General features: G+C 39.1%; 1 protein-coding gene across 8 annotated transcripts in view; it reads left to right on the top strand.

Annotated features, from left to right (window-relative positions):
* Positions 1-24,126, top strand: part of ARB2A (ARB2 cotranscriptional regulator A) — a 265,885-nt gene that overhangs the window by 35,074 nt on the left and 206,685 nt on the right. For all 8 annotated transcript variants that reach the window (XR_010607838.1, XM_065656369.1, XM_065656370.1 and 5 more), the window contains one exon: positions 20,688-20,753. Coding sequence is in view for 7 of the 8 variants with exons in the window: in XM_065656369.1 (XP_065512441.1) it covers positions 20,688-20,753 (66 nt within the window). In the remaining variant the exon portion in view is untranslated. The remainder of the gene's footprint in view (positions 1-20,687; positions 20,754-24,126) is intronic.

Below are 24,126 nucleotides of genomic sequence, written 5' to 3'. Positions count from 1 at the left end.
TTTCAGTTTCTTTGCACAGACAGTTTATCGCTAAACATTCCAGGTTTTTTCTGGCTAGTGAGACTTTAATGTAATAAATTATATGCTTCACAGCATGGATTAATCAAAATTATGTTTGTGTACCTTGACTTATTGTTATATATTTGCTGTTAGTTATTTAGTGGTTGGAAAAATTTGTCTTATGGAGAGGACAAAATAAATTGATAGAGATCTAATACATAGGTGGGTTCATGGACATTTGCTTTCACGGGATTCTTTGGAGATGTTGTTCTGTTCAAAAGGATTAGATGCCAGATACTTAACAGGTGTCTGTTGAGCGTATGAAAACAGAATTTTTTCAGTGTCTTGTATTACAGTCAAGTAAGGCTAAACTTTCATGGTCATGCAAAAATCCTCCCTGGAGGAGGATTTTTGCTTTGGCAAAATTTTACCATGGAAGAAGTGTAACAAAAATAGTGAGTACTGTTTGGACAAAAATAGCTGAGCAGAAGAGAGAGATTGGAAACGTTTTTTAAAGTAAGTTGAAGTGTGATCTTTTTTCTTATTAAACAGAGAAGAAGCCACATGGAATAGAGACTTTTTGAATGTACCAGTCAAAGGAAGAGCCTAAATGACACTTTTTGGACGCTGAGGTCAATTATAAATGCGGTTCTTCAGGAATTCGTGCATTATTGGTTACATGTTTTTTTCATACTAACTTAGTATTTTTGATTTGTGATAGTTAAGTGTGAAACAGAAACATATATAGAAGACTTTAAGGAAACTAAGCCATAAGTCATACATTTCCATAAGGTTCCAGTCCTTTTACTTCATTCATTTTTGAACCCATGCCTATGATAACAAAAAGAAAATGCTAGCAGGGGCAGCACCAAAAAATCTAAATCATGTATGTGTGCTGTCTATAGAATTTCAGAAATATTTCTGCTTTTAACAATCTGTTTATCTTCAGCGTTGCTTTTTGGTGAGTGAGTTAGGTGGACAGACAGCTTATCAGGGATTGAAGACCACTTAATAATACCTAAGGAAATTTAAATTTAAATATGAATCTTTGTTGCATGCAATATATTCATTTGCATATGCTAAGTCCGCTTTCAAAATCTGCCGTTTGTGAAGACTTTTTACTGGAATGATTATGTCAGATGTGCTTCAGTGAACTCTTGTAGTTTGTAGGCAGCAATTGGCAGTAGGTTGGTTCATCACAGTAACATGACAGTACTCGAAAGGTTCGGAGATAGTTTCATAATTATTGTTAGCATGATTCTTGAAAGAAATGATGAGCATCTCATAAACCCAGATGGGAATTTGTTACATTGTTGATAAATGTGTTGATAAATGTGTTTTACATTTTTAAATTGATAAACAGTGAAAAGCAGAGAAGATACAATAAGGCAGATGGTTGTTTATAAAGCACTCGCAAGTTGCTGCAATTCAAAGAATGGTACTAATTGTTAGAAAGAAGACAAAAATTGAAGTAGGGGGAGTGTTTCAATGAGTTAATCATGAGCTTTTTAAAAATAAAACCTTCAGCAGCTTTAGTTCAATTAGAACCATTCTTGCCATCCTGGGTTTATATGCAAAAGTTTAGACTCTCAGTTCTTAATAAACTTTTGTACCAACCATTTTGATGTAGCTTAAATGAAAAATACAACTAATCCACATTTTATCTAAATGTACCCGTTCCCATATTTCTCCTTTTTCTTATTAGAAAAAAAAATAACCAAGCTCTATTGCACAGCAAAATAAAATTGAATTATCATTGGTCTTATTCCCTCCTTAAAAACAATTAATAGAGTAGTGCACTCCAAAATCAACAGAGAGTTTGCAGCAAGGAAGATGGGATATAGTTGGCTTATTTTTTGTTAAAGTAGTGACAAAACCTGTTGTTTTGCCAACTTGAAGGTGAGTAGAAAAAATTATATTGAAGTTGGCCTTGGGCAGAATATAAATAGTATATGTGATGCAACTCGTTGGTTCATCTTTGTCCTGTGAATGTTCAGGTCTTGTTTCCATCAGTGATATTAAAAGTTTCTATGAAAGGCAAAGTATTTTCCTACTATTTCAGCAGGACTTTTCTGAAAACCAGAGATATGTAGATTACTGCCTTCATTAAGCCTCTCTTCTGAAATATCTTTGTTTCCCCTCAGTTGCAGAACTCCAGAAGAGTTAGTTCTCTTTCACAGGATTTTCAGCTTCTCTAAGAAAAGGAATTTAACAGTTTCTGTGTCTTCAACAGGAGACCTGTATCTTTCTGTTTTCTGGGAATATTTTTATTAAAATTCAGCAGAATAGTGGTACTTTTTAATAAAGCTGTATCAGCTGCGTCGGTCCTTAACAGGAATAACTTGAAAGGAAAAAAATTCAGTTATAAATCAATAGAGCGTTGTATTTCTCTATGTGCAAACAACCTAAAATTACTGTAAGATGCTCCAGCTGCTCAATTCATCAGCTCAATCACAACTGAATTTTGGTGTCTTGTTATCTTCTGTTGATGGCTGCAGCAGAAATACCCAGTTAGCGGCTGGAGCTGAGAGATGCGTTATGACTATCAAGGAAGATCAGTTCAATAGGTTGGTTACTTAGGATTTTGAGAGACTTAATATGCAGTTATTTCTCTTAACTCATGCACGGTCCTGTCTGTAACGATTGTCTTCCTCCACAAGTAGTGTAAATTTCTTCTCGAATTCAGGGTTTCCAGGTTTGCCTCCTGTGCTTTTTGGGTAGTTGTAACTCTACTCTTTCCAATGCAGCTGCCAAATCCTTGAGTTCCTCTCTTGAGTGTGAGTATGTTGTTGGTGATAAGATATGGAAGATCTTTGAGGAGAAAAACAAAGGAGTTTTCTCCTTTCACTGAATTAACCTGGGAAGCTGGGGGTGAGATGATGCATGTGATTTTGCCCTTTCCAGCAGTGTAAATTATATAGATATAGTAACTTTATTTTACTTCACTGTAGATCTGACACCCCGTAACACAGGATGGAGAAAGTATGTAAAAATGTTTTTAATTTCTAGATTCAGGAATTCAGCTTCTGTCCTCATTTCCAGTATATATGTCTCTAAGTGAGTTTTTCAAGATAAAACCTGACATATATTCATCCCAGTCAGAATGCCTGTGAGAGTTTCTCATAAAAGTATATATAAATTTGTCAAATGTATTTCAAAGTGGTTTTGTTAAATTCTATAACCTGAGCTCGGTTTTAGACGTGATTTATTTTTGTTCATTAGACATGTACCTTCATCACATGCTGATGAGAATTTTGGTGCAGCAGACCTTGAAGCTGATGTTTAAGCAAGAGTGGAAAATACTAAATGTAATAAAAGGTGGTGTTTATCCACTGTAAGCTGCAGTTCTAGGTGAGACACCTTTTTGAATATTCTGTGTGCTTTTGATCCTTGAAGCTGGTTAGAAAAATGTGAAAAATATAAACATAAATGAAAAATGGAGGCCAAGTATTTTATTTTCAGATAGCATTGGTACAGCAGGTATGAAGGGACTGTTACTGTAGTTGGTTGCACCATCTGAAAGTGATATAAATGGAAGAAGGAAAATACTCATAGTTCATGAAGATTATGCTAAGGCAGAAAGTTCAAGCAAAAGAAAAAAAATTAGGGCAGGTAACCAGAAGAGATTTTTAAATGAAAGTACTTGAAAAGTGCTGAATGTTCTTTCTGCCTGATCATCCTGGGTTTGATACTCAGTTTCTTCTGTGTCATTAAATATATCAAGATTGATCATTACAGATGATCTCAGCTGCTCAAAAAATGTGTTTGTTTTTCTATCATTTTTGTTGAAACAAATGTTTAATCCTGCTTTACTTGATATTGTGGAAATGCATATCAAATTTTTGAAGTGAACGTTTCTGTTACTGCTGACTTATGGAGACTTTTAACTTCTAAGCTTTAAAACAAATGTTGTTCTGCGTACTCGTTAAAAACCTGTGAATGCAACCTCAGGTAGACAGTGACAGTGGGGAATAATGCTAAAGCAGCTGTCAGCAAAATAGAAATGATGAACCTCTAGGATAGGAATTGCTTTTGTTGAGGCAGAATGAAGTGTCAAAGATGTCAGGACACAATGCTGATGGTTGCACAAGTTCTTTGTGGGTTTTTCTTCAGCTTAAAACTTCATAGATCTTTCATTGAGGGAGGGATTTGGCTTTTTTTTTTTTTTTGGCAGAAAGGGTATGCTTTTCACAGAAGTCAAACCGTTCATTGGAAAATAGTGCACCCAGCACACCCAACACCGAAGAGGTGCAAGCTGAGATCTTTAGTGTCTTTACATCCATTTGTATGTGTACACATGTTGCTATTTCTGTGAAAGGAGTTAGCCTCAAAGTCAACACATGTAGAAGAAGTGAATGGCCAGAATGTGGTTTAAATAAGTGGACAAGATGTAACAGAATTCATGAATCCTTTTCCAGTTTTATGTGGGATGATTGCAGCAGTCAGTGAATGCACCTTTCAGGGGTTTCTGCCCCTCAAATGACTGACCAGGATCACATGCTGTACTAAAACATAATTACAATAAATATCACATGTGCAAAAGGGCAGAAGCAAGTCTCTCTGTCATATGTATAAAATGTATGGGCAAGTTTGATCATTGTGATCCGTACACGTTTGTGAAGCTCATGCTGGCATGTGCTATTAATATTATAATAGTGTCTGAAGACCATGATTTTTTGTTTTGGATAGCAATGTGGGTGTAACACTGTCCAGCAAAGGTCTACAAGAATTTTCCTTGTGGCTAAACCCATTAATGTGAAAAGAAGCTGTGTCTTTTTTTCCATTTACTTCTTGATGTGTCTTATGAGAGAGACCTTTGTAAGCGATGAAGAAATCTACTTGGTTCATCTTTAGAGGAGATGCACACTCTCCCCAAGCAGTCAAAAATCATCCATTCTAGAGTTCCGGATAATTAGATCAATGTCTTTTGTGCCTTTGTAGCTGCAGTGGGTGTTCAGCCATCTCCAGGAAAGCAGGGTTCCACCAGAAATAAAGGTGACTTTGGAAGACAAACACCTTATCAGAAGATAAGTTATTGCTCAGCAGTAGCTAAAACATCTCAGTGTTATCAACAGTGTTCGAGGCACAAATCCAGAATATAGCCCCGCACAAGCTACTAGGAAGAAATTTAACTCTATCCCAGCCAAAATCAGCACAAGGTGGTATTGGTATCTTGGGTATGTTTACCGGTGGTATTGCTTATTATCTTACAATCATAGAATAATTTTGGTTTCACTTCTGAGGATTCTGCAGTCAACTTCCCTGCTCAAAGCATGAGCAGATTCCAAGTTTTGTCAGGCTGAGCAACTACAAAATTGCAGTCTGCCTCTAAGCAGGAGCACCTGATCAGGAATGTTTCCTACGGATGCCTCTCTGCATGTTTCCTTGGAGAAAGGAGACCCAGATGAAACTTGCCCCTGTGAGGTGGGAGAGAAATGACCCTGGGTGGATGGGACTGGGCTCCTACAGCCGTGAGAAAATGTGCTGTTTTCTGAGTTTTGTAAGCTGGGCAGATGTCACAATTCACCAAAGTTTTGTTAGGTACAGTACGGACACTTTAGAAGGAGCACTACAAATTTCACACAGGCCTTCAGCCGGTTGTTCAGGAAAGGTGCTGAATGTCACATGGTTACAGTCGGACCATGACGCAGACTCAGAGAAAGAACAGTTGCTCGTCGTATCAAAGCTACACAATGCTGCTACTAGTATGGATCCTGCCACCTGCTCCTGGACTCCTCTGCTGTTCGAGGTTTCAGTTTCAGAGGCCACATTGCCTTCCACCAACTCTTATACTTTATCAAGACATGATGCCCTTGTAAAAGTATTACCTGGTAGCATATATGCCATTGCTCAATTCCATTGTGTTTGGCAGAAAAGCACTTTGAGTGCGTGCCTTGAAATCAATTTATGATAGAAAAGGAAGCAGCTTGTTTGATAGTGTGAGCTTGTACCCATAGCAGTCAGCCAGGAACAGAGCTCTCATTTTCTATTCAGTTTACAGTGTCACCTTTTCTCACTTAAGGTATTTTGGGAATGTCAGAGAGCACCGAATGCTGCTTTGGTAGGGACCACATAAGGATTAATCATGAAACGAGCACTCTGATCAGTTCTTGCAGAGGTCAGCATAATTCAGTGGTCTTGGTCATGGTGAAGTCTAGTATGCAAAAATATTTTCAGACTTGCAGGTAGATAAAATTTGAATAATTTCCGTAGCAGATACATTGAAATCAGCTTGTGGAAATCATCAAGGTGCATGTTGAGTTGCAAGTATATGGCTTCAAGTTTGATCAGTTCTACATCAGTAAGCTAAAACTGCAAAGTAATAAAATATGTCATTAATATTTCCTCCTGGAACAAATTTCTCTGTATGGTGATACAGTATTGTTGAATAATTCTAAAGTAAATCCATAAGATGGTGTTGGTTTGTCTTTCTGTAAGACAAATCTCATTTCAGTTCACAGTCTGCCTAAGATTTTAAAAATATCCTTTCTTCCACTGTCTTTTAAAAAGTTAGAATCTTTGGTGAAATACTCACTGTATTCTTGTGTATGTGAGTTTCGTGGGCTTACGTTTTCACCTCTACAGGAAACCAATTGAGGATATTGTCAGATATATTAGAAAGCAGAATTGATTTGGCTGCAGTGTTAAATGACCTACTAATAATTTTTGATGTAAAAATAGCCCGTAACCCTAGAGATAATATGGGTAAAATGATCAGAAATTAAGTAAATCATAAGGTGAATACAAGTGGGAATGCACATTTTTTGTATCATTTCAGAAAGATTTTTTTGAGCAGGCTACATTCAGTAACAGAAAGGGTCCTAACTTAGATTGTAGTAATGTAATTTTGGGCTGATTTCCCATATTTGGGAATGCATATGTTCTTGATCCTTCATTACAACTCATAATTTTAGGAATATTGTGTTTGGAAAATAAGGCACATTAGCCAGCAGCACAAATAGCAGGAGAAGCCACAATATTCATTTCCCCTCAACCCAGCCAAAACCAGAGTATTTGGCTGACTGTCAAAAGGAGCAGCAGTAATTGTTTCCAGTATCAGCGGAGGCATTTTGCTGTTTAAAAAATGCAAAGCTTCCATTTCATTAACTCAAGAAAAGGCTTGGTCTCTGCTGTCAGTTAAGGGACAAAAATGGGATTTTCACGGCAAGCTGTGGGTTGCTGTCTGCCTATTCCTTGCTGTTGTCCGTGAGTGGCTTTGGGTCTTGCTGGGAGCTCCCAGTGCTGCTTGTCACCGAATCACAGACTGGTTGGGGTTGCAGGACCTCTGTAGATCCCCCAGCCCAGCCCTGCTAACGCAGGGTCACCAGAGCAGATCACACAGGTGGGTCCAGGCGGTTTGAATGTCTCCAGAGAAGGAGACTCCACACCCGCTCTGGGCAGCCTGGTCCAGGCTCTGGCACCTCCCAGCAAAGAAGTTTCTCCTCGTGTTCAGATGGACCCTCCTGTGTTTCAGTCTGTGCCCGTTTGTCTTCTGCAAGCTCTGCTTTTCCAGGAGCCATCTGCAAAAGCAGCTTCCCAAACCTGGGTCACAAATGCAGCAGGACCTGCTGTTGTGTGTGATGAAGCGCCCAGGAGCCTCAACCAGATCAGAGCCACCTTGTGAACACTGGCCAAGAGGTAGTCCCAGGTTTGCAACTTAGTCTTGAGTTTGTGGAACAGAAAAATGGAAAAGGAGAAGCATAGAGAAGAGGGCTATGAAGTTGGTGAAGGGTTTGGAGGGGAAGCCGTATGAGGAGCGGCTGAAGTCCCTGGTTTGTTCAGCCTGGAGAAGAGGAGACTGAGGGCAGAGCTCATGGGGCTGCAGCTTCCTCAGCAGGGGAGCAGGAGGGGCAGGGCTGAGCTCTTCTCTCTGGTGACAGTGACAGAACCCAGGGAATGGCAGGAAGATGTGCCGGGGAGGGTCAGTTGGACATGAGGAAAAGGTTCTTCACCCAGAGGGTGCTGGACACTGGAACAGGCTCCCCAGGGAGGTGTCCCGGCCCCAAGCCTGACAGTGTTCAAGAAGAGACTGGACAACGTCCTCAGACACTTGGGGTGAACTGTGGGGCTGTCCTGTGCAGGGACAGGAGTTGGACTCCATGATCCTTGTGGGTCCTTCCAGCTCAGGACATTCTATGATTCCATGATTCTAAGATTATAGGCCAACTGTAGGTGATAATGTGACAACTGTGGTGACCTGCTGGTCTCCTCCTGCCTCTTCTGTCTGGATTAGGCCTTGAGCAGGACAAATGGGGAATGCTTATCAGCCCATGTGCCCATCGCCCAGATTATTGACAGACAATAGCAGTGTCCGCGAAGTCACACCGTCCATGATCACATGTTGTATAGAGCAATAAACATGGTTTTGTGTTTGATGGAGGGCAGGTCATCCTCAGTGCAGATTGTCTGCTCTGCTCTCATGGCATGGAGATAATTGTACCAGATTTTCCTGTCATAGAACAAGTTGCTTTTAGGCAAAATCCTGATTCCTGATCTCACCTTTTCATTTTATTCTCCTGACTGTTACTTGTGTTCGCTTTATCTGATATTTGATGAATTAAGATGGTTTCGTGTGTCTTTCTATTTTTAATGCCCTTTCACCAAACACAGAACTCTGCACAGAACTCTCCAGGCTAGCAGTTTTGGTATAATTACAAATTGCACACAATCATGCTGTTTACTGTTGTAAATGTACATTTATTTTAATCTGTATCCAGGTAATAAAATGCTTACTTAATGTTTCTGCGAAATAATAAAAAAGTACACTTTTCAGGCAATATTTTGAAATCATCGTTCAGTAGGAATTGTCATTACTTCCTACTTGATATATTTGTTGCTGATGATAACCGTTGTATTGAATATTAGATGGTAGGAACCACTTCTCTCATCAATTGTGGCTGTTCTTTTTCATACCCCTCGCCTAGAGAAACGCAAAGGATCCCATCATGCAAACTTCTGTTGGGAAACTGGCAAATGCCAACATGAACATGAACCAATCCTGGACACGTGGTTTATAAATGGACATCAGAACAGGCTGTTACACAATATTTCCTGACACAGCCTGTTTCATTGCCTCTCAGACTTTTTCGAAATAGCTGCTTAATTAGTTGGACATGCCAAGTATTATACTATTTTAATGAAAAATTTCCATTAGAGCTTAACAAATGCCTCATTTGACAAAAGATAACCAAACCAAACGAACTTTTCTTCTCATAATATTTGTATTCAGCAGGTCAAAGACACAAGCTAATATTTGAATTTTGCATAAAGTCGTGAATTGTGATCCTTCTTAATCGCTTTCAAATTAAGCATTTTTATATGTAACTGGACTGTATCTTGGTGGTTGGACTAAGATGTGTTTCCTTCCCAGACAAAGTATGTAGGTAAAATTCATTAAAACACGGTAAACTGGTGTACAGGTATTCGCTGTTTGCTGTTTTTTTCCTCTTGTCCCTGTACTTGTGCCCACGTAGCTTAATGAGAAGAACCACACTGATGATTTGCTACATTAGTTTTTCAGTCATCATTTCACAGGAAATGCTTTTGGGACATCATCAACGTAACTAACAATATTCTTGCACACTGTCCTCTTATTATAAGTGAAGTAGTATGGGCTATGAAGTTTATTTTATAAACTCTGGTTACCAAGAATATTTCTTCCTCCTAGGATTGTTTTCAAAATAAAATAGAAAAAACACATAAATTAAGCATTCCAAATTTGATTTCATAAAGACACTTTATATAATAATTTATTTCATTGTTAAATTAAATGGTTTCCTGTATTTTATAGAAGAGCAAAAGTGTTGGGATTTTACGTGTCACATGTGAAGCAATCATCCTTTCTCTTCATTGAAATTTCTCCAGGTATTTGCCATATCTGGAGATTTTTGTAGTTTGCTCCCTCTCGGAATTTGCCTGCCAGCAGAACGCAAGGCTGGGTTAGATGGGCTCAATGACGTGGAATAGGAATAGGAAAAGGAAAACTTTTTTTGAGAAATCATGAAGAAAAAGAAAGGAAAAAGGTTCATCAACGTCCAAGGTGTTTTCTGAACCTTCAGCTTGATACCCCCAGAAGAGACAGTGCCTTCAGGGCAGGTTTTTCTCTCTTTAACGGGAAGTTTCTTTCAGAGTACCAGGTATCATAACCACAGACCAGAAAAGCAGAAAGAAACCCGTTTCTCTTAGAAGTTAACTGCTGGCTTTTGTCAGTCACTCAAAAAAGCAACTGAGGGCCCCAGGTTTGCTGCTTAAGTATGTGGTGAGTTAATGACCCTGGTGCGATCTATTTGATTTACTTGACCTAGGGAAAAGAGGTAGCAGGTATTATTTAATTGTGAAACTATAAACATATTTGTGGTTTGTGTTCCTGAGGGTATCAACTACTATTTATGCCAAGAAAAGAAAAAAAGAAATTCTGCTAATGGTCAGTGCCACGGCCCTTTTTAGCTAAATGTATGTAAATCCAATTTATTTTGACCTGCTACTGTTCTGGAGCACAGTGGCAAAATGGTTAAGACATCTTGCTGTGGAAGGAAGGTGTTAATTTGAGTTCTGCTCTGGATTTACATAAAATTAAGCCTTCAGTCCATCTGTGAATATTTATCTGGTCATTTCTGCTGAGGAATCAAAGGTGGCAAAATGAGATGCTTGACACATCACTGACTTTTTTGTCTGTGACTACAAAAGCTGGTGTGCTTTAACTATGTTAATCTGATATGTCAGTTGGGCTTGGCATAGATTTTTAACCTTTCAAAACTGCATAGCACCACCTCTCCACCTAAACTACATTTTTTTCAATAGTACTTGGGATAATCAAAACTGCTACTGCTCTTTCTTCCAGATCCCTTTTCATAACTAATTTCTAACGTGAAATTTAGAGATAACAATCCTAAGTTTTAGTTACTGAGTTGGAATATTAAAGCGTGTTTATAAACCTCATTTATTTTTGTTCCTCTGTTATTCTTTTAGGCTTTTTAAAGTTTCCTTCTCTGTTTTGCAGCCTTTTCATCCTTTTGTTTCATTATCTCAGCTTGGGGACAGAGGTCATGCTTTCTGCTGATGTGTAATTGCTTCTAGCACAAGGTGCTTGATTGACGTCTCTGCTTAGTACTAATACATATATATATAATGTGTGCATATTTTATAAGAATTGAGAATTTTCATAAGATGGGCTATGTAATGAAGGCATTTCTGAAGCCAAATAATTGTCAAGCAATTTATAAAATTAGAGATGCTTTCCTTAAAAAGGAAAAAATAAGAAAAACAAACCAACAGGTGTCAGCAAAGACCATGTAACAAAAACATTGGGTCAAATCACATCAACAGTATATGCTGCATTCGTGACAAATCCCTGTTGTTTTTTATTTAATTCTCTCAAAAGATCTTGAGATCCTATTTGTGATCAGCCAGCTTGGAATCCAGAATATCACACCCAGTGTTAAGATTGAATTGAATTGCTTTCAGTAGAAAAAGCAAGAAATCCCTTAGAGGTAATGTCAATTCCATCTTAATGAATTGTTCTCCCACACTATAATCCAAGTGAGGTCTTTTGTGGATTTTTAAAATGCCATTGATTTTTTTTTCTCTCTTTTTTTTTTTTTTAACTTGCAGTGAACAGAGCCTTTAGAAAGTCCATTCAGCTTTTAGGATTTTTTTGTTCTGGTATGGGTATGGTGGAGGTTTTTTTTTTGTTTATCCCCGTTCTTAGGTAAGTTTCTGTCCAAGAGCAGGATGTCAAAAAGTTCCTTTGCATCTCTCATTGTTACTTATTGGCAGGTTTGTCACTCGGGGGTCAAAATAAAGCTTATTCAAGCAAAGCTATGGCAGCCACGGTAGCAAGCCTGGGGTCAGTCCCACCACTGGAGATTTGCTGCAGGGCAGGCAGTTGGAATTCATTTTGCATTTGTTTCACTGAATGTTGTTGCTCTTCCACTTGCAAAGAGGAAAAAGTTGTGGGTAGACTACTATATGTTATAAGGATTGTTTCCCTCTCATGCTTATTTTCTGGTTTTGCTTTAACCTGCTTCTTAGCAATGAGGAGAAAAGTCTTATAAAACAATACACTCCATTACTTGTGATGACATTGCTTCTGGTGGTTTATACTTGTTTATTTTTAAGATTGGTGATAAAACCTTCAACTTGTGTACACTGCCTCGAAGTTCTTAGAAAATACTAGTAGTGCTGAAGGGCCTAATCTCTTAGGCTGAATTAAAAAATAGTATCCTTTCTATGACCATGAAAGATCCATTTTTTGAGAAAATTAGATGTATGAGGTTGTAACTGGTTATGTCAGGTCCGAATTGATAGTTGACAGAGGTCTGGGGAGCTGGTGGTGAATCTCTTGCTGTACCGTACAAAGTCAAGTCAAACGTACTACTTTAAGAAAAAAAGAACAAAGGCAAATGAGGTTGATTTTGTTCTGTATGTGGATTTCTCAGTAGTGTTCGACTGTTATTTTACGTGCAGTTCTGTCACAGGGTGGGAGTTGCCAAGTGAACCTGAGGTTGAATTGTTTCTGCGTTCTCTACAGAAAAACAAAAAACCTTGCATTTTTCTTTGCTTCAGCTCAAAGCATAGCTAATTATGTCTGAGCAAGTTATTGTAGAAGGTGGAGATGGTCAGACTTCATTGGTTTCTGAGCAAGAAAAAAAATCAGAATAAAAAACCACAACAGAACTAAGTTTTTGGGAGACAAGAGTTCAAAGTAGATGCCCGACTTCAACACTGGAATATTAAATGCTACTGTAGCATCTCTGTAAATCACTCTTAATTATTACAGTTATTTTAATTTTATAAGCAATCTATACTTGTAAAGCTATGTGATCATGTCCATAACGACACTTTCCTCTGACAACTGTAATTTCATCAAAATGTTTCAAAGATTATTTTTTCCAAGAAATAAATGAAAATAAGCTCAAAACTCAGATTGGGATTATCCGCTGGAATTCCAAAGTCTTTTTTGCTAATATTTTTTATTGTACTTTTTCCTCCTTTTTTTTTTTTCTGTAATATGTGTTTCTGTAGGAGATTAAACTGAGATTAAAGTGTGGTTAACTGATAAGTTTAAAAGAGGAATAATAAACTACTAATGACACTAATAATGTACCAGCTCTTTTTATGATATGACTTATAAAACACCGGGAAGTCAACCGAGAAGGAAAGTGCCATCGCACCTATGTTTAATTAGCTGCAATCCCCTTAATTTTAAATGTAACATCTATATTATCCTTAAAAGCCTGGCCACTAATAAAGCCCTACAAACAAAATTATTGCAATTAGATTTTCTTACTCTCCACGCTTTCATGCACTTTGAGAACTGTCTTTAAAAATTAATGAAAAGAGGTGATCTGGTGAGGTGTTTAGTGAGTGTTGTTTCACAAATTGACATTTTGGAGGCAGAAGCTGAGGGTGTCATTGCCAACCCATCTCACTTGTGGTGGGAACTGGTTTGTGTTGACTTTGAGAGAGCAGTTCTGTCTTCATCCGCATCTGAAATATTGTGTCCAGTTCTGGGCCCCTCAGTTCCAGAAGGACAGGGAACTGCTGGAGAGACTCCAGCGCAGAGCCACGAAGATGCTGAAGGGAGTGGAGCATCTCCCTTATGAGGAAAGGCTGAGGGAGCTGGGGCTCTTGACCTTGGAGAAGAGGAGACTGAGGGGCGACCTCATTCATGGTTATCAATATGGAAAGGGTGAGTGTCACGAGGATGGAGCCAGGCTCTTCTGGGTGACAATCAATGATAGGACAAGGGGCAATGGGTACAAACTGGAACACAGGAGGTTCCACTTAAATTTGAGAAGAAACTTCTTCATGGTGAGGGTGACAGAGCCTGGACCAGGCTGCCCAGGGAGGTTGTGGAGTCTCCTTCTCTGCAGACATTCCAACCCGCCTGGACACCTTCCTGTGTAACCTCATCTGGGTGTTCCTGCTCCAGCGAGGGGATTGGACTGGATGAGCTTTCGAGGTCCCTTCCAACCCCTGACATTCTGGGATTCTGTGATTCATTTGCATTGAGTCCTTGGAGTAGTGGAAGGCGGTAACGAGTAGTAGCAGTGTTGGTGGGGTTCTGTTTGTATTTTGAACAGCTGTGAATGAGGAACATGATGTGGGATATCTCAGATCCATCCAGCTGGATCTGGTCCACCAGTCCACCCCAGAAGAATATATTTAAGCGATAATTTGCTCCGTTTCCTTTTTTTTTTTTTTCCCAGAAATCTGCTAGAAGTGTGTAGGAGCAGGCAATGGTGTGGACAACTTGGGTTCTCCGAGGTCTTGTAATCTGTCCTCCATCATGTGAGTGGTTATAACATCAACTGTTTGCATGCGCTTTATCCTTTGTTGTGTCACACGTGCTTTATTCTTCATCATGTGTTAACCATACCAAACATTTGACTGGGTTGTTGGTGTTTTGGTCATGAGTGATGCACGTGTGGGAAAAGAGAGGGACATGTGGCATTCAATTGTCTTCAGAGAGACTTTGTGGTTTGCACCAGCCGAAGGGCTCCTCACATCTGCTGTGAATCTCTGAGCACAGTAATGATTTCCAGTGACTACAGAGAGGTGCCAGTTCAGAAGCGAAAGGCCACAAATCGCACGGGCCTATGCCATTTTTCTAATACGTTTTCAGCGTATGATTCAGCCTTGAGGAGACATTTTGCAAGCAGCGGGTTTGCTGTTCTGTTCGTAGACGTAGTCGGGTGGTGGGCAGAGTTACCCGTGGTTGGTTTTGAAAGCAGGAGCACACGCAGGGGAAAAAGAAAAAGAGGATTCAGAGACTCAGGTTGTAAAGCACAGCTAGGGGTGCCTTGATGAGCCGGGCTCAGTGCACTTCACTGCGTCCCAGCTTGATTTTTGATGTGGTATCTGCTGAAGCAGTTCCTCTGGACTAGGGTGTAGGTGTTAGGAAAGAAGCCACTGAGTTGTGATCTGCTGTCCATGTACCTGGTTGTCTCTTACAGAAAAGTTCACCGGAGGGTCAGCTGCAGCTCTGCTCTTCCTCATCTCTGCCAAGTTTTGATATGTGTTATGAGGCTTCTTTGAGTTTCTTACCGACTTAAAATGAGGAACATTATTTTAAACTGATTTATTTTGGGGTTACCTTCTTGCTTTGTGGACATGCTTTTGGTTGTCGTCTTCTCTAGACTTTTGCTGTTTAAAGACCTCTGGTAGTGCTTTGAAGAGTCTCTTTGGCATTTGTCTCAACTTATGTTTAGGCTTCTGTACCGTCACAATCTTTGTAACTTTAAACATGTTGGTCTCACTGTCTCTTAGTCTTTAATTTCCCTTTTCACATTGTTGTATGCAGGTATTGATCTTTTGATCACGTGGATTCAGGATGGTATATTGCAAAGATTTTACAAACTGTGCTGCTAACGGAATTTTTCAATGCTTTTTGGTAATTGAAAACAGTCCTGAAGGAAGCCCTCTATATGAACAATATGATCTTAAAAAAAGCACAAGTCGTATGAAACCAGGACCACAGAAAGCGTACTAGAGCTTTGTGTACCAGAACTATTAATATATTTCCACCTGGAGTTTCAGTTTTGCTCTGTAGACTCTGTGCAGCATTATAGCCTTGGCCACTGTTGTGCAGAATATTTAGCAATGCAAGGGTATAATCTCAGTTCTGTCATAAGACAATATGTTTCTCTTTTCTTTCTGTGGCCTTCTCTGGATCTATCCTTTTTGCCATCCATGCAAGTCATCCAGTTTAATTCCTCTGTAATTAAGATAGGTTATTTTCTTGATCCCTATGAAGGATCAGTGTTCATGACACAGGTCTATCCCCCAGTTATCCATGAGACTACTGAACTTTGCAAATGTCATATTTGAGGCCACTAGCACTTTGAAAAGGTACTTCTGGAGGTATTCACATTTTTATATCCAGCCTAGGTCAGAAAACAGTGTTGTAGGCTCCTCAGAAGGGCAGTTGTGAGCACTGAGGTTTGGTTCCTGTCCTGAACTATTTGTATTACTACTCTCAACCTTGTCTGCAGCAGAAGAAGGAAAACTCTAGGAAAACTCTAGGAAATGATAGCAGAGATTAGGTATTCATGTTTTTAATACGCTGTGCTGCTTTGACTGAAAACAAGCTAAATTTCCTTTGTGCAGTTGGAAACCTTTATTTTCCATAGCTAGCACGGCCATTGTTTGGATTTAGTTTGAGAACTAGAAGATAACAGCCTGGGACTGAGTTAATGTTTTTAATTGCTCTGGTCTGGGAGCCAAGGCGTGTCTGCGCTCTGCCCACAGGAGTGGGGCAGCTGGGAGGGGACGTGGATGGGACAGAGCTTGGCTGACATCCAGGCTGAACAATGGGAATATTCCGTGCCTTTAGCATCATGCTTCATTTTTAAGGAGAGTCAGGATTTTCTGGTTAGTTCATCTTTCAGAGCTGGGACGGAGACTTTTTCGGGGGAGTTCCATTTGGGACATTTTTATTTTGGCCTTTTGCCATTTTGCAGAGGCCTCTGGGCCTTTTCTGCCTTTTTTCCTCTTTCCTCTCTCCGGGATCGGCTGTTGGGACCTGGTGCTGCTTCCTGGAACCTGCTGCTCAGTGCAGACAGAGTTTGTGAGGAATTGCATTGAGTATGTTTTATTTTATATCCTATTTCTATTTATTGTATATATATTTACTGGTAGCATATTGGTATTTTGTCATTTTATTAAACTGTTTATCTCAATGCAAGTTTCTTCCTTCCCTTTCCATTCTCTCCCCTATTTGGGGGTTGGGGGGCAGGGTGTGAGCGAGCAGCTGTCATGGTTTTATTGCTAGTTTGGGTTAAAACATGACATAGGCCCAGCATAATCCACTGCTTTTACTGCTCAGGATGTGTCCCTGCTCTCATCAGCCTGCCTGCATTCTGGCAATTTTCCTAGTCCAACAAAAGTAAGAGAAGCTGCGATTTCATTTAGGGCAGAAGATCCTCGGGCTTACAGATAGCAGGACACTCGCTCCTAAGCTCACTGAGATCAAATTGAAGTGTAAGCCATTTAGTTTCCTTCCAAGAGGACCAGTTTGTGCTGGGAAGAAAGTTTCTTCTCTCCCACAGTTTGAATACAACCTTTCTGGGGGTGGCTGTGCTAGGCTAAGCGCCTTTTTGTGGTTGGAAAGGATTTCTCCCTTCCTGTCAGAATAGGTGATGAGAGGCATGAAATTTTTGGAGCTTGGAGTTTTTTCCCCGGTCCTCAGAGCAGGCAATAACACCTTGATAGCACTTAGTTTTGATACTTGCCCTGTTTGGATGTGTTTTCCTGATAGACTGCACTTGAAACTGAATGGAGAGCAGAGATACTGTAAAATGGGATTGAGGTTTCCAGTGTCTCACACAAGAAGTACAAAACTACCATTTTTTCCTCCATTCATCACACAATTTCACGCACTTTAAGCAAGCCTTACTGTCATTTCTTTTTCCTTTCCCGTCTCAGATGTGGTGCTGCCTCCTCACCAGCAAGCTAATTACCTTGAATTACAATGCAGCACACTGCTTATAGTCTTGGCACACCTTGTGATTTGCAAGAGCCTTAGAAAAAGCACAAATACCCCAGGTCAGAGTGAATAACATGAGCAGGGCTCTCTAGCAAGTGTTACAGTTTGCTTTGAGAATGACTTGTGCTGGACAATTTGTTGCTTGATAGTTCCGGATGAGTTATTAACACTGGACTGGATTGAACAGCCTCTCTCTCTAAATACCTGCGGTCATGAGAAACCATATGACCAATGGTCATTCCAGGAGAGTTCACAGAGTTTAACCATACTCACCTTCTCATGCAAGAAGTCACAAGACGCTTTTCAACATCCTTCAAGAGCTGTGAGGTCTTTACGATAAAATACCAGGATACGCAAGCTATCGGTACTACTTACAGAAGTTGTGGCTAATTAAACTGTGTAGATTTGTAAGAGTAAGTCTAACTGGTGCTATACACATAATATAGCACAGTTCCCTTCACTTTTAATGCCTGTAGAAAAAGAAAATTATTTTTTCAAAATTGCAGATCAGCCATAAAATCACAAGAAGTAATCAAAAACATAAAGTTCCAAAAGTAATGTTGGATTTGTAGCATTTTCAGTACTTGCATCCACATCCCTAGATAGGACAGGATTTTGCTAGGTTTTCCAGGCCAATCCGTGCTAAGTGTGGGAAACCTGGCCCTTAAGATGATGTTTTCAAACCTGGGAAGTTTTGGACATTGATGCCACTTCAAGTAATCTTGTGTGTCACCTTGCGTCCTGTAAAGCTAACAGCATACCAGGCATTGCTAGGATATCCCTGAACTTGTTAATCTTCTGCTGCCAAATAGATCTATATGTACGTACATATATATATACATATATATATATATATATATATATAGGTCTTCTATCTCCTGGGGCAGTTTATGGCAGTTTTTCGTCAAGTTTGTCTGGTCTGTGGAGACCGTCCATGGGCCAAGCTGCCCGAGGATCATAATCTCACACTTCGCATCTGATGCTCCAACCTACCATGTCTTTCCTCATGTTTATTCTTATTAAAAGCATTCATTAGTGCAAGTCTTTGCTGTGACAGATTGCTCTACTGGTTTAACAGTCCCATTTTTAAGGCTGTTATCACTATTTATTAAATTAGAGCAGTGCATAAAGAGCCAGTTAGGATCAGAGCCCTGTTGAGCCAGGCTGTGGGAAAAATGAGTAAAGGTTTACTTCTGCCGTGAAGACATCACAGTCTAAATAGACAAGAGAGAATAGAAGAAATAGCTACAACCACATAGCTGCAAAAAAAGGGCAATTTTTTTTGTGAGTGGTGTCAAAAATATTTTTTCTTCAAGGCAATTTTTTCTCTTCCAAGTGTTCTTTTAGTGGTTTTGATGGTTAGTAGATGCCTTGATTTAGAGTGAAAAATAAAATTTCTGTGTTTGAGGCCATGTTATCACTGTACACATTTTAATGTCTGTACAACATCATCATCTGAGACTGCAGGAACTTAACTGCTTTACTTGTTGGCATTACACTGAAGCTGATTTCGGTGAACCATAAAAAGTTTGGCCCTGAAGGTAAAATTACACTGTATGCATGTTCCTAACACACTGCTGTGGGGATAAACATGTCTTAAATCAACTCATCGCTCACAGCTAAATTTCTCCTCTAAATGCAGTTTTCCTGTAGATAGTAATGTTCAGTAAGACTGATTTTCTTTAAAACCATAAAGGTTTTTGGACGTAATTCTATCAATAAACATATTTGAGCAGGGTAGCAAAGAATTCACATAATCCTAATAAAGATTTTCAGTTTTTATGAAAGGGAGGGAGGGGCACACGGCAACTTTTTTAATTAGCTTTCATCAGCACCTCTAATTTGTTCAAAGGTGTTCCAAACGTTTGCATATTGTCTTTGCTCACATGTACATAATGAAAACTTTTGGGTTTCATTGAAACTTTATTTGGTAATTGCGCATTCAGAAAATTAAAACTGAAGTTTATGATGCCCTGGCTCCTACTTGCTGGGTTCATGGCGTGTTGTTAAGATGCCACCACTCGAGAGCTTTGTTACAGCACCGTTCCTGTTGTGGCTTAATGTGCTGTGGGTTCAGATGGCTGTAATTGTGGCCTTGAGGGGCCAGACTAAAGAACACCAGCTGGGTTTGTACCCAGATATACTCGGATTAATATTTTGGGACTTAGATCTTGTCCTGTCTGGAGTTTAAACATAGTTCCTCAAACTTTAAAGGGAAGGCAAGCACCATTTGAGGCTCTTAATGAGCACTTTTTTCCCCTCTTTAATTTGCCTCTTTTTTTTTTCTTTTAACTCCTGTAGCCAGTGAAATACAGGCAGCTACTTCCAAACCACTTTCACAGCCCCATATGGACAAAGCGCTTTCGTTTGTTCCTTGGCTTAATTCCCAAATTAATAATAGTGAGAGAGTTCTTATATCTGCATCTCTGTTTTTCTTAGAATATAGAAGGGGGTAAAAAAAAATTTCCCTAGATATTAGATGAGCCTTTGAAGTGTGAACAACTTTGTTATGTTTGAGGCAGCAAGTCTTTCGTTGCGACCAGGTTGGTATTTTTTTTTTTGGTTGCTCTTTGAAATCATTCCTGTTGTTTCAGGTCTAAAATTTCAATTTTATTTCTAAATGAAGACAAGAAACTTAAACTCCCCTATAGTGGGGAACCAGTCAGGGTTTTTCTTCTGTTTAGAAACCTTTGACCCATCCCTCCCCTGTTCAGTGAATAGAAATGGCAAAGCAACTTGTGCTGAGGGTGAGTAAAAGATCTGCTCTCCATGTAGCTCATGAAGTGAACCTGCAGGGGAGAGGGTTTCAGGAGTCCTGCTCATGGAAAGAAAATGCTTTAAAAGTATTTCTTTGCAAAAGAGAGCCTTTCTTGTACCCTTGAGTATATATTAATTGGTTATAATCCTTAGTTTTGAGGCACATAATTATTCACACAGCAGCACATGATGGATTCACAGGTACAGTTAAAATTTCTTTGTACTGGCAAAAAACCCTTTTCTGAGGGACAGAGGGGACCATTTTGCGTAAAGCTTCAAGTTCTATAATTAGTTGTATAGCAGGGAATTCAGATAAGTGGCAAAACGTATACAAGTGCTTAGAAGTTTAACCAACCAGCCTTTAAGTTGTCTGACTGCATATGTAATTTCTGTAAGTGGTTTAACACCTTTTTGCATTCCTTTCCATCTTTTTTTATTCCAGATCATTACTAAGTATGTTTACGAACTACTCCAAAAGGAATGCCACTTGAAGAAAGTAACTCTCCCGGTAAGTATAATTTCTTTTTTCTCCAAAGACGTTGTTTGTTTGGATCTGTAAAAAGCATCACCTGCAATCCAGCATTGGGGTAAAGACAAGGTGTGCAGGACGCTGTCTCAGGACACCTTTGCATGCAAGACATGGTTCCACCTTGCATCTCATGTGTCCAATTTCTCCAGCCGAGCCTTCCTTATTTTACCAGATCCCCAGAATTTTCAAAATCTAATGGCTTTGAAAGAGAAACCACAAGCTTCTTGAGAAGTATTTGTGAATGGTTTGAGACCTCTATGGCAGGATGCAGAGACCAAACGTGCCTGTTTACAGGCAGAGGAGTAAACTCCAATTCAGTTCCAGTAAACTACTCAAAGTCTTTTTTTAAAACACACTTTTTCAGTTACTTGCAACATGTGTGTAATATAAGGTACTGCTGTTCAGTGAAAATATTTCATCAGCCCTTGGAAGTGATGAAGCATTCCCCGAAGAACATGTGTGAGAGTGTTTGTAAATACGTGTGATACCACTATGATGTTCAGGTATTTTTAAATTCTACAGTGGAGAGTGCTGGGCAGACTGTAGTGTGACAGCAGAGTGTATGTTTTCCATACATATCATAAAGGATAAAAGAATCATAAAGGATTCTTATGGCATTTGAGAAGCTTCTGCGTCACTGTTGTTCTCAGCCAGTCCTTCATATTCAGTCAAGGAAAACCCATTTGGGCTGAGGAAGGAAAAGGACCTTTGCTTTAGCAGTTCTGTAACATTTCACAGTTCTCCAGTGTCATAATTTAATTGCATTTTGAAGCGAAATAAAAACTCACAAAATACACGCAGCTGTTTAGTTGTGAGCAGAGTGGAAAATTTGGCACAAGGTATGAGCACTGTTATTTAGTATTTGACTATTACGCATAGCATGCCCTCACCGCAGTCAAAAATAGGTTATGAAGAGGCCTACAAAAATGAGAAAAATGAAACAGTGTATTTAGAAGCTGAAAAATTAAAGCTGTCTACAGGGTATTTTTAAATCACCACTGACAGACTCCCAAGTAACAATGCAAAAAACTCTAGTTTAAAATAGTGAAGGAGACTAATAGAAGCAATAAGACAGCTTGTAGCAAGAGTGAGTCCTGTGCAAGTGAGGAAAATAGAAAAGAGTATAAATGCTGGCAAGTTACATATAAAATCACGATAAGATCACCCAAAACTGCATTTGAGCATCTTGTTACAGTTGTAAAGGCTAATAATGAAAGAAAGCTGATAATGCTGATAGATGAGTTCTATGCGAAGGGAAGGCTCAGCTCAAATAAGAAAAACTAATATGATTATTTCCAATATAATTTGTCTAGTTTCCACACTAGATTATTACTAATTGTTTTTGCACAGGATATAATTTTGAGGAACTGTCTGAAATTTGGTGTATCAGTACATGAGATCTGAGGACAAATTGGTGTATCATGCAATAATCAATACCCAGGATGAGACGGTTTTTAAGCTCAGGGTTCTATAAGAAGTCAAAGATGATGCTGCAGAACAACCAACTAGTATGTAACTCACTGCCGGAATCAGCTATTTTCATCAGAGAAATGGAAAAAGAGTAAATGTGATAGTCTTTGAAAGGCCTCCAGAAGTGATTCATAGTGATTCCTGTTTATCAGGAGGAAATAATATATTGGGGCAAAAGTCAGTAGAGGTTTCACTTAAAAAAACATCCTAGAATACATTGAAGGAGTCAGAGTTTACATGAAAAAGAAAGATCTTGTCAGTAAAAGAGTGTGTTGGTTTCCAACAAGCTGTCACCAAGCTTACCAAGTGCTTTTAAAAAGCATAGGAGGAGTCCCCTTATGAGTTAATAATTGTTTAAAAGAGGAAAAAAGGTGTTCATATTTTGCAGATCAAATAATTTGTTACCAGTGTAGTGTTATTAAGACCTGCACTGACATAGCTGTAAATAAAAGAAAAAAGGGAATTAATAGAAGCTAACGAACCTCACTGGCTTTTTTTTAGATCATTTAGAATGTTTAAATATGAAGGTGATTGTGATGAGCTGGGGAATTATTTCATGATGCTGAAGGATTGGATGATAAAATGACATGAGATTCAATTCTGGTAAATGTGAAATTATGGGGAAAATAACTCACTCTGTAAACACAATGGTGGCCTCTAAATGAGCTATTACAACTCAGGAAAGAGCTTGGAGTGATTGTGAATAGTTTTCTGAGAACATCAGTTAGTGCTCAACAGCAGTCAAAAACCCTCGAAGCAAATAGGATGTTAGGAATTGTGAGGTGTTGAGAACAAAACAGAAAAACATCGTCATTCCGCTCATTATGTGGGCCCCCATCTTGAACACTGCGTGGAGTCTGGACACCGTATCAAAAAAGATATGAAGAATTTAAAAAAAAAAAATACAGAGGAGGGTTACAAGGATGATCACAGGCATGAAATGCTTTTCAGACAAAGAAAGATTAGACAAAGATTCCTCAGCTTGGAAAATAGATGACTGAGGAAGGAATATGACAAATCTATAAAATCATGAAAGGTGTAGAGAAGATGAATAGGGAATGTTTTTTTTCTTTTTTCATAATAAAGAAGATAAGGGGCATCGAGTTTAAATTATCAGGCAGGAGATCCCTGCTGAAAGAGCGGCAGTACGATTTCCTATACATCCCAATTATACTGTGGAGCTCATTGCCAGAGAATACTATCAAGGAGAAAGGTATAAATGCATTTAAAGAAACACATTTTGACAATACTAAGGTGCAGTAGGTACACTGAAATATTGTACATGCTTGTCCAGTTATGAACTCTGTCTTGGGAGACTCCGGAGTTACTGGTTTCCAGACCCAGGGAATAATCGCTCTGTGACTACTCTGTTCTTGTACCGTTCCCCTCAGCAATCTGCCAGTTGTCAGAAACAGGACCCAGGGACCATGATCTGACCAAGATGGATCTTCTTATGAACACGACCTTATTATATGAACATTTTAGAGGTGAATACGAGGACCTGATTTTTCTGGACTTTGTCACAGGTCATCAGAAAGTTGGTGTATTACCTTTTTCTGACAGCTGATAATGAAGTAGACAGTGTAATGATATTTGAATATATTAAATAAGTTTCATGACTGTGTTAAGTGGAGTACTTTTTATTTTTCAGCATGATTTTAGTAGTGTATGGAAATGCTATGCTTCCAAGGTTTAGGAAGACAACATCTCACATTCTCTCATCTTTTTTAAATTTCAACCTCGTGTAAAGTCCAACTTGCTGTCTTTATTTTGCTTTCTCAGGTGGCAGTTTCAGTTTTGGACACAATTGTTTCTAAATTTGTTTTCAGATACGAAAATAAGAACAGTTTGGAAATATGGAGAGCTCACGAATTATTTTATC

Source organism: Caloenas nicobarica, chromosome Z (assembly GCF_036013445.1).
Source record: "Caloenas nicobarica isolate bCalNic1 chromosome Z, bCalNic1.hap1, whole genome shotgun sequence".
Classification (NCBI taxonomy): Eukaryota; Metazoa; Chordata; class Aves; order Columbiformes; family Columbidae; genus Caloenas; species Caloenas nicobarica.
The sequence above is the reverse complement of the archived record's forward strand: the minus strand, read 5'-3'. Positions and strand labels throughout refer to the sequence as shown.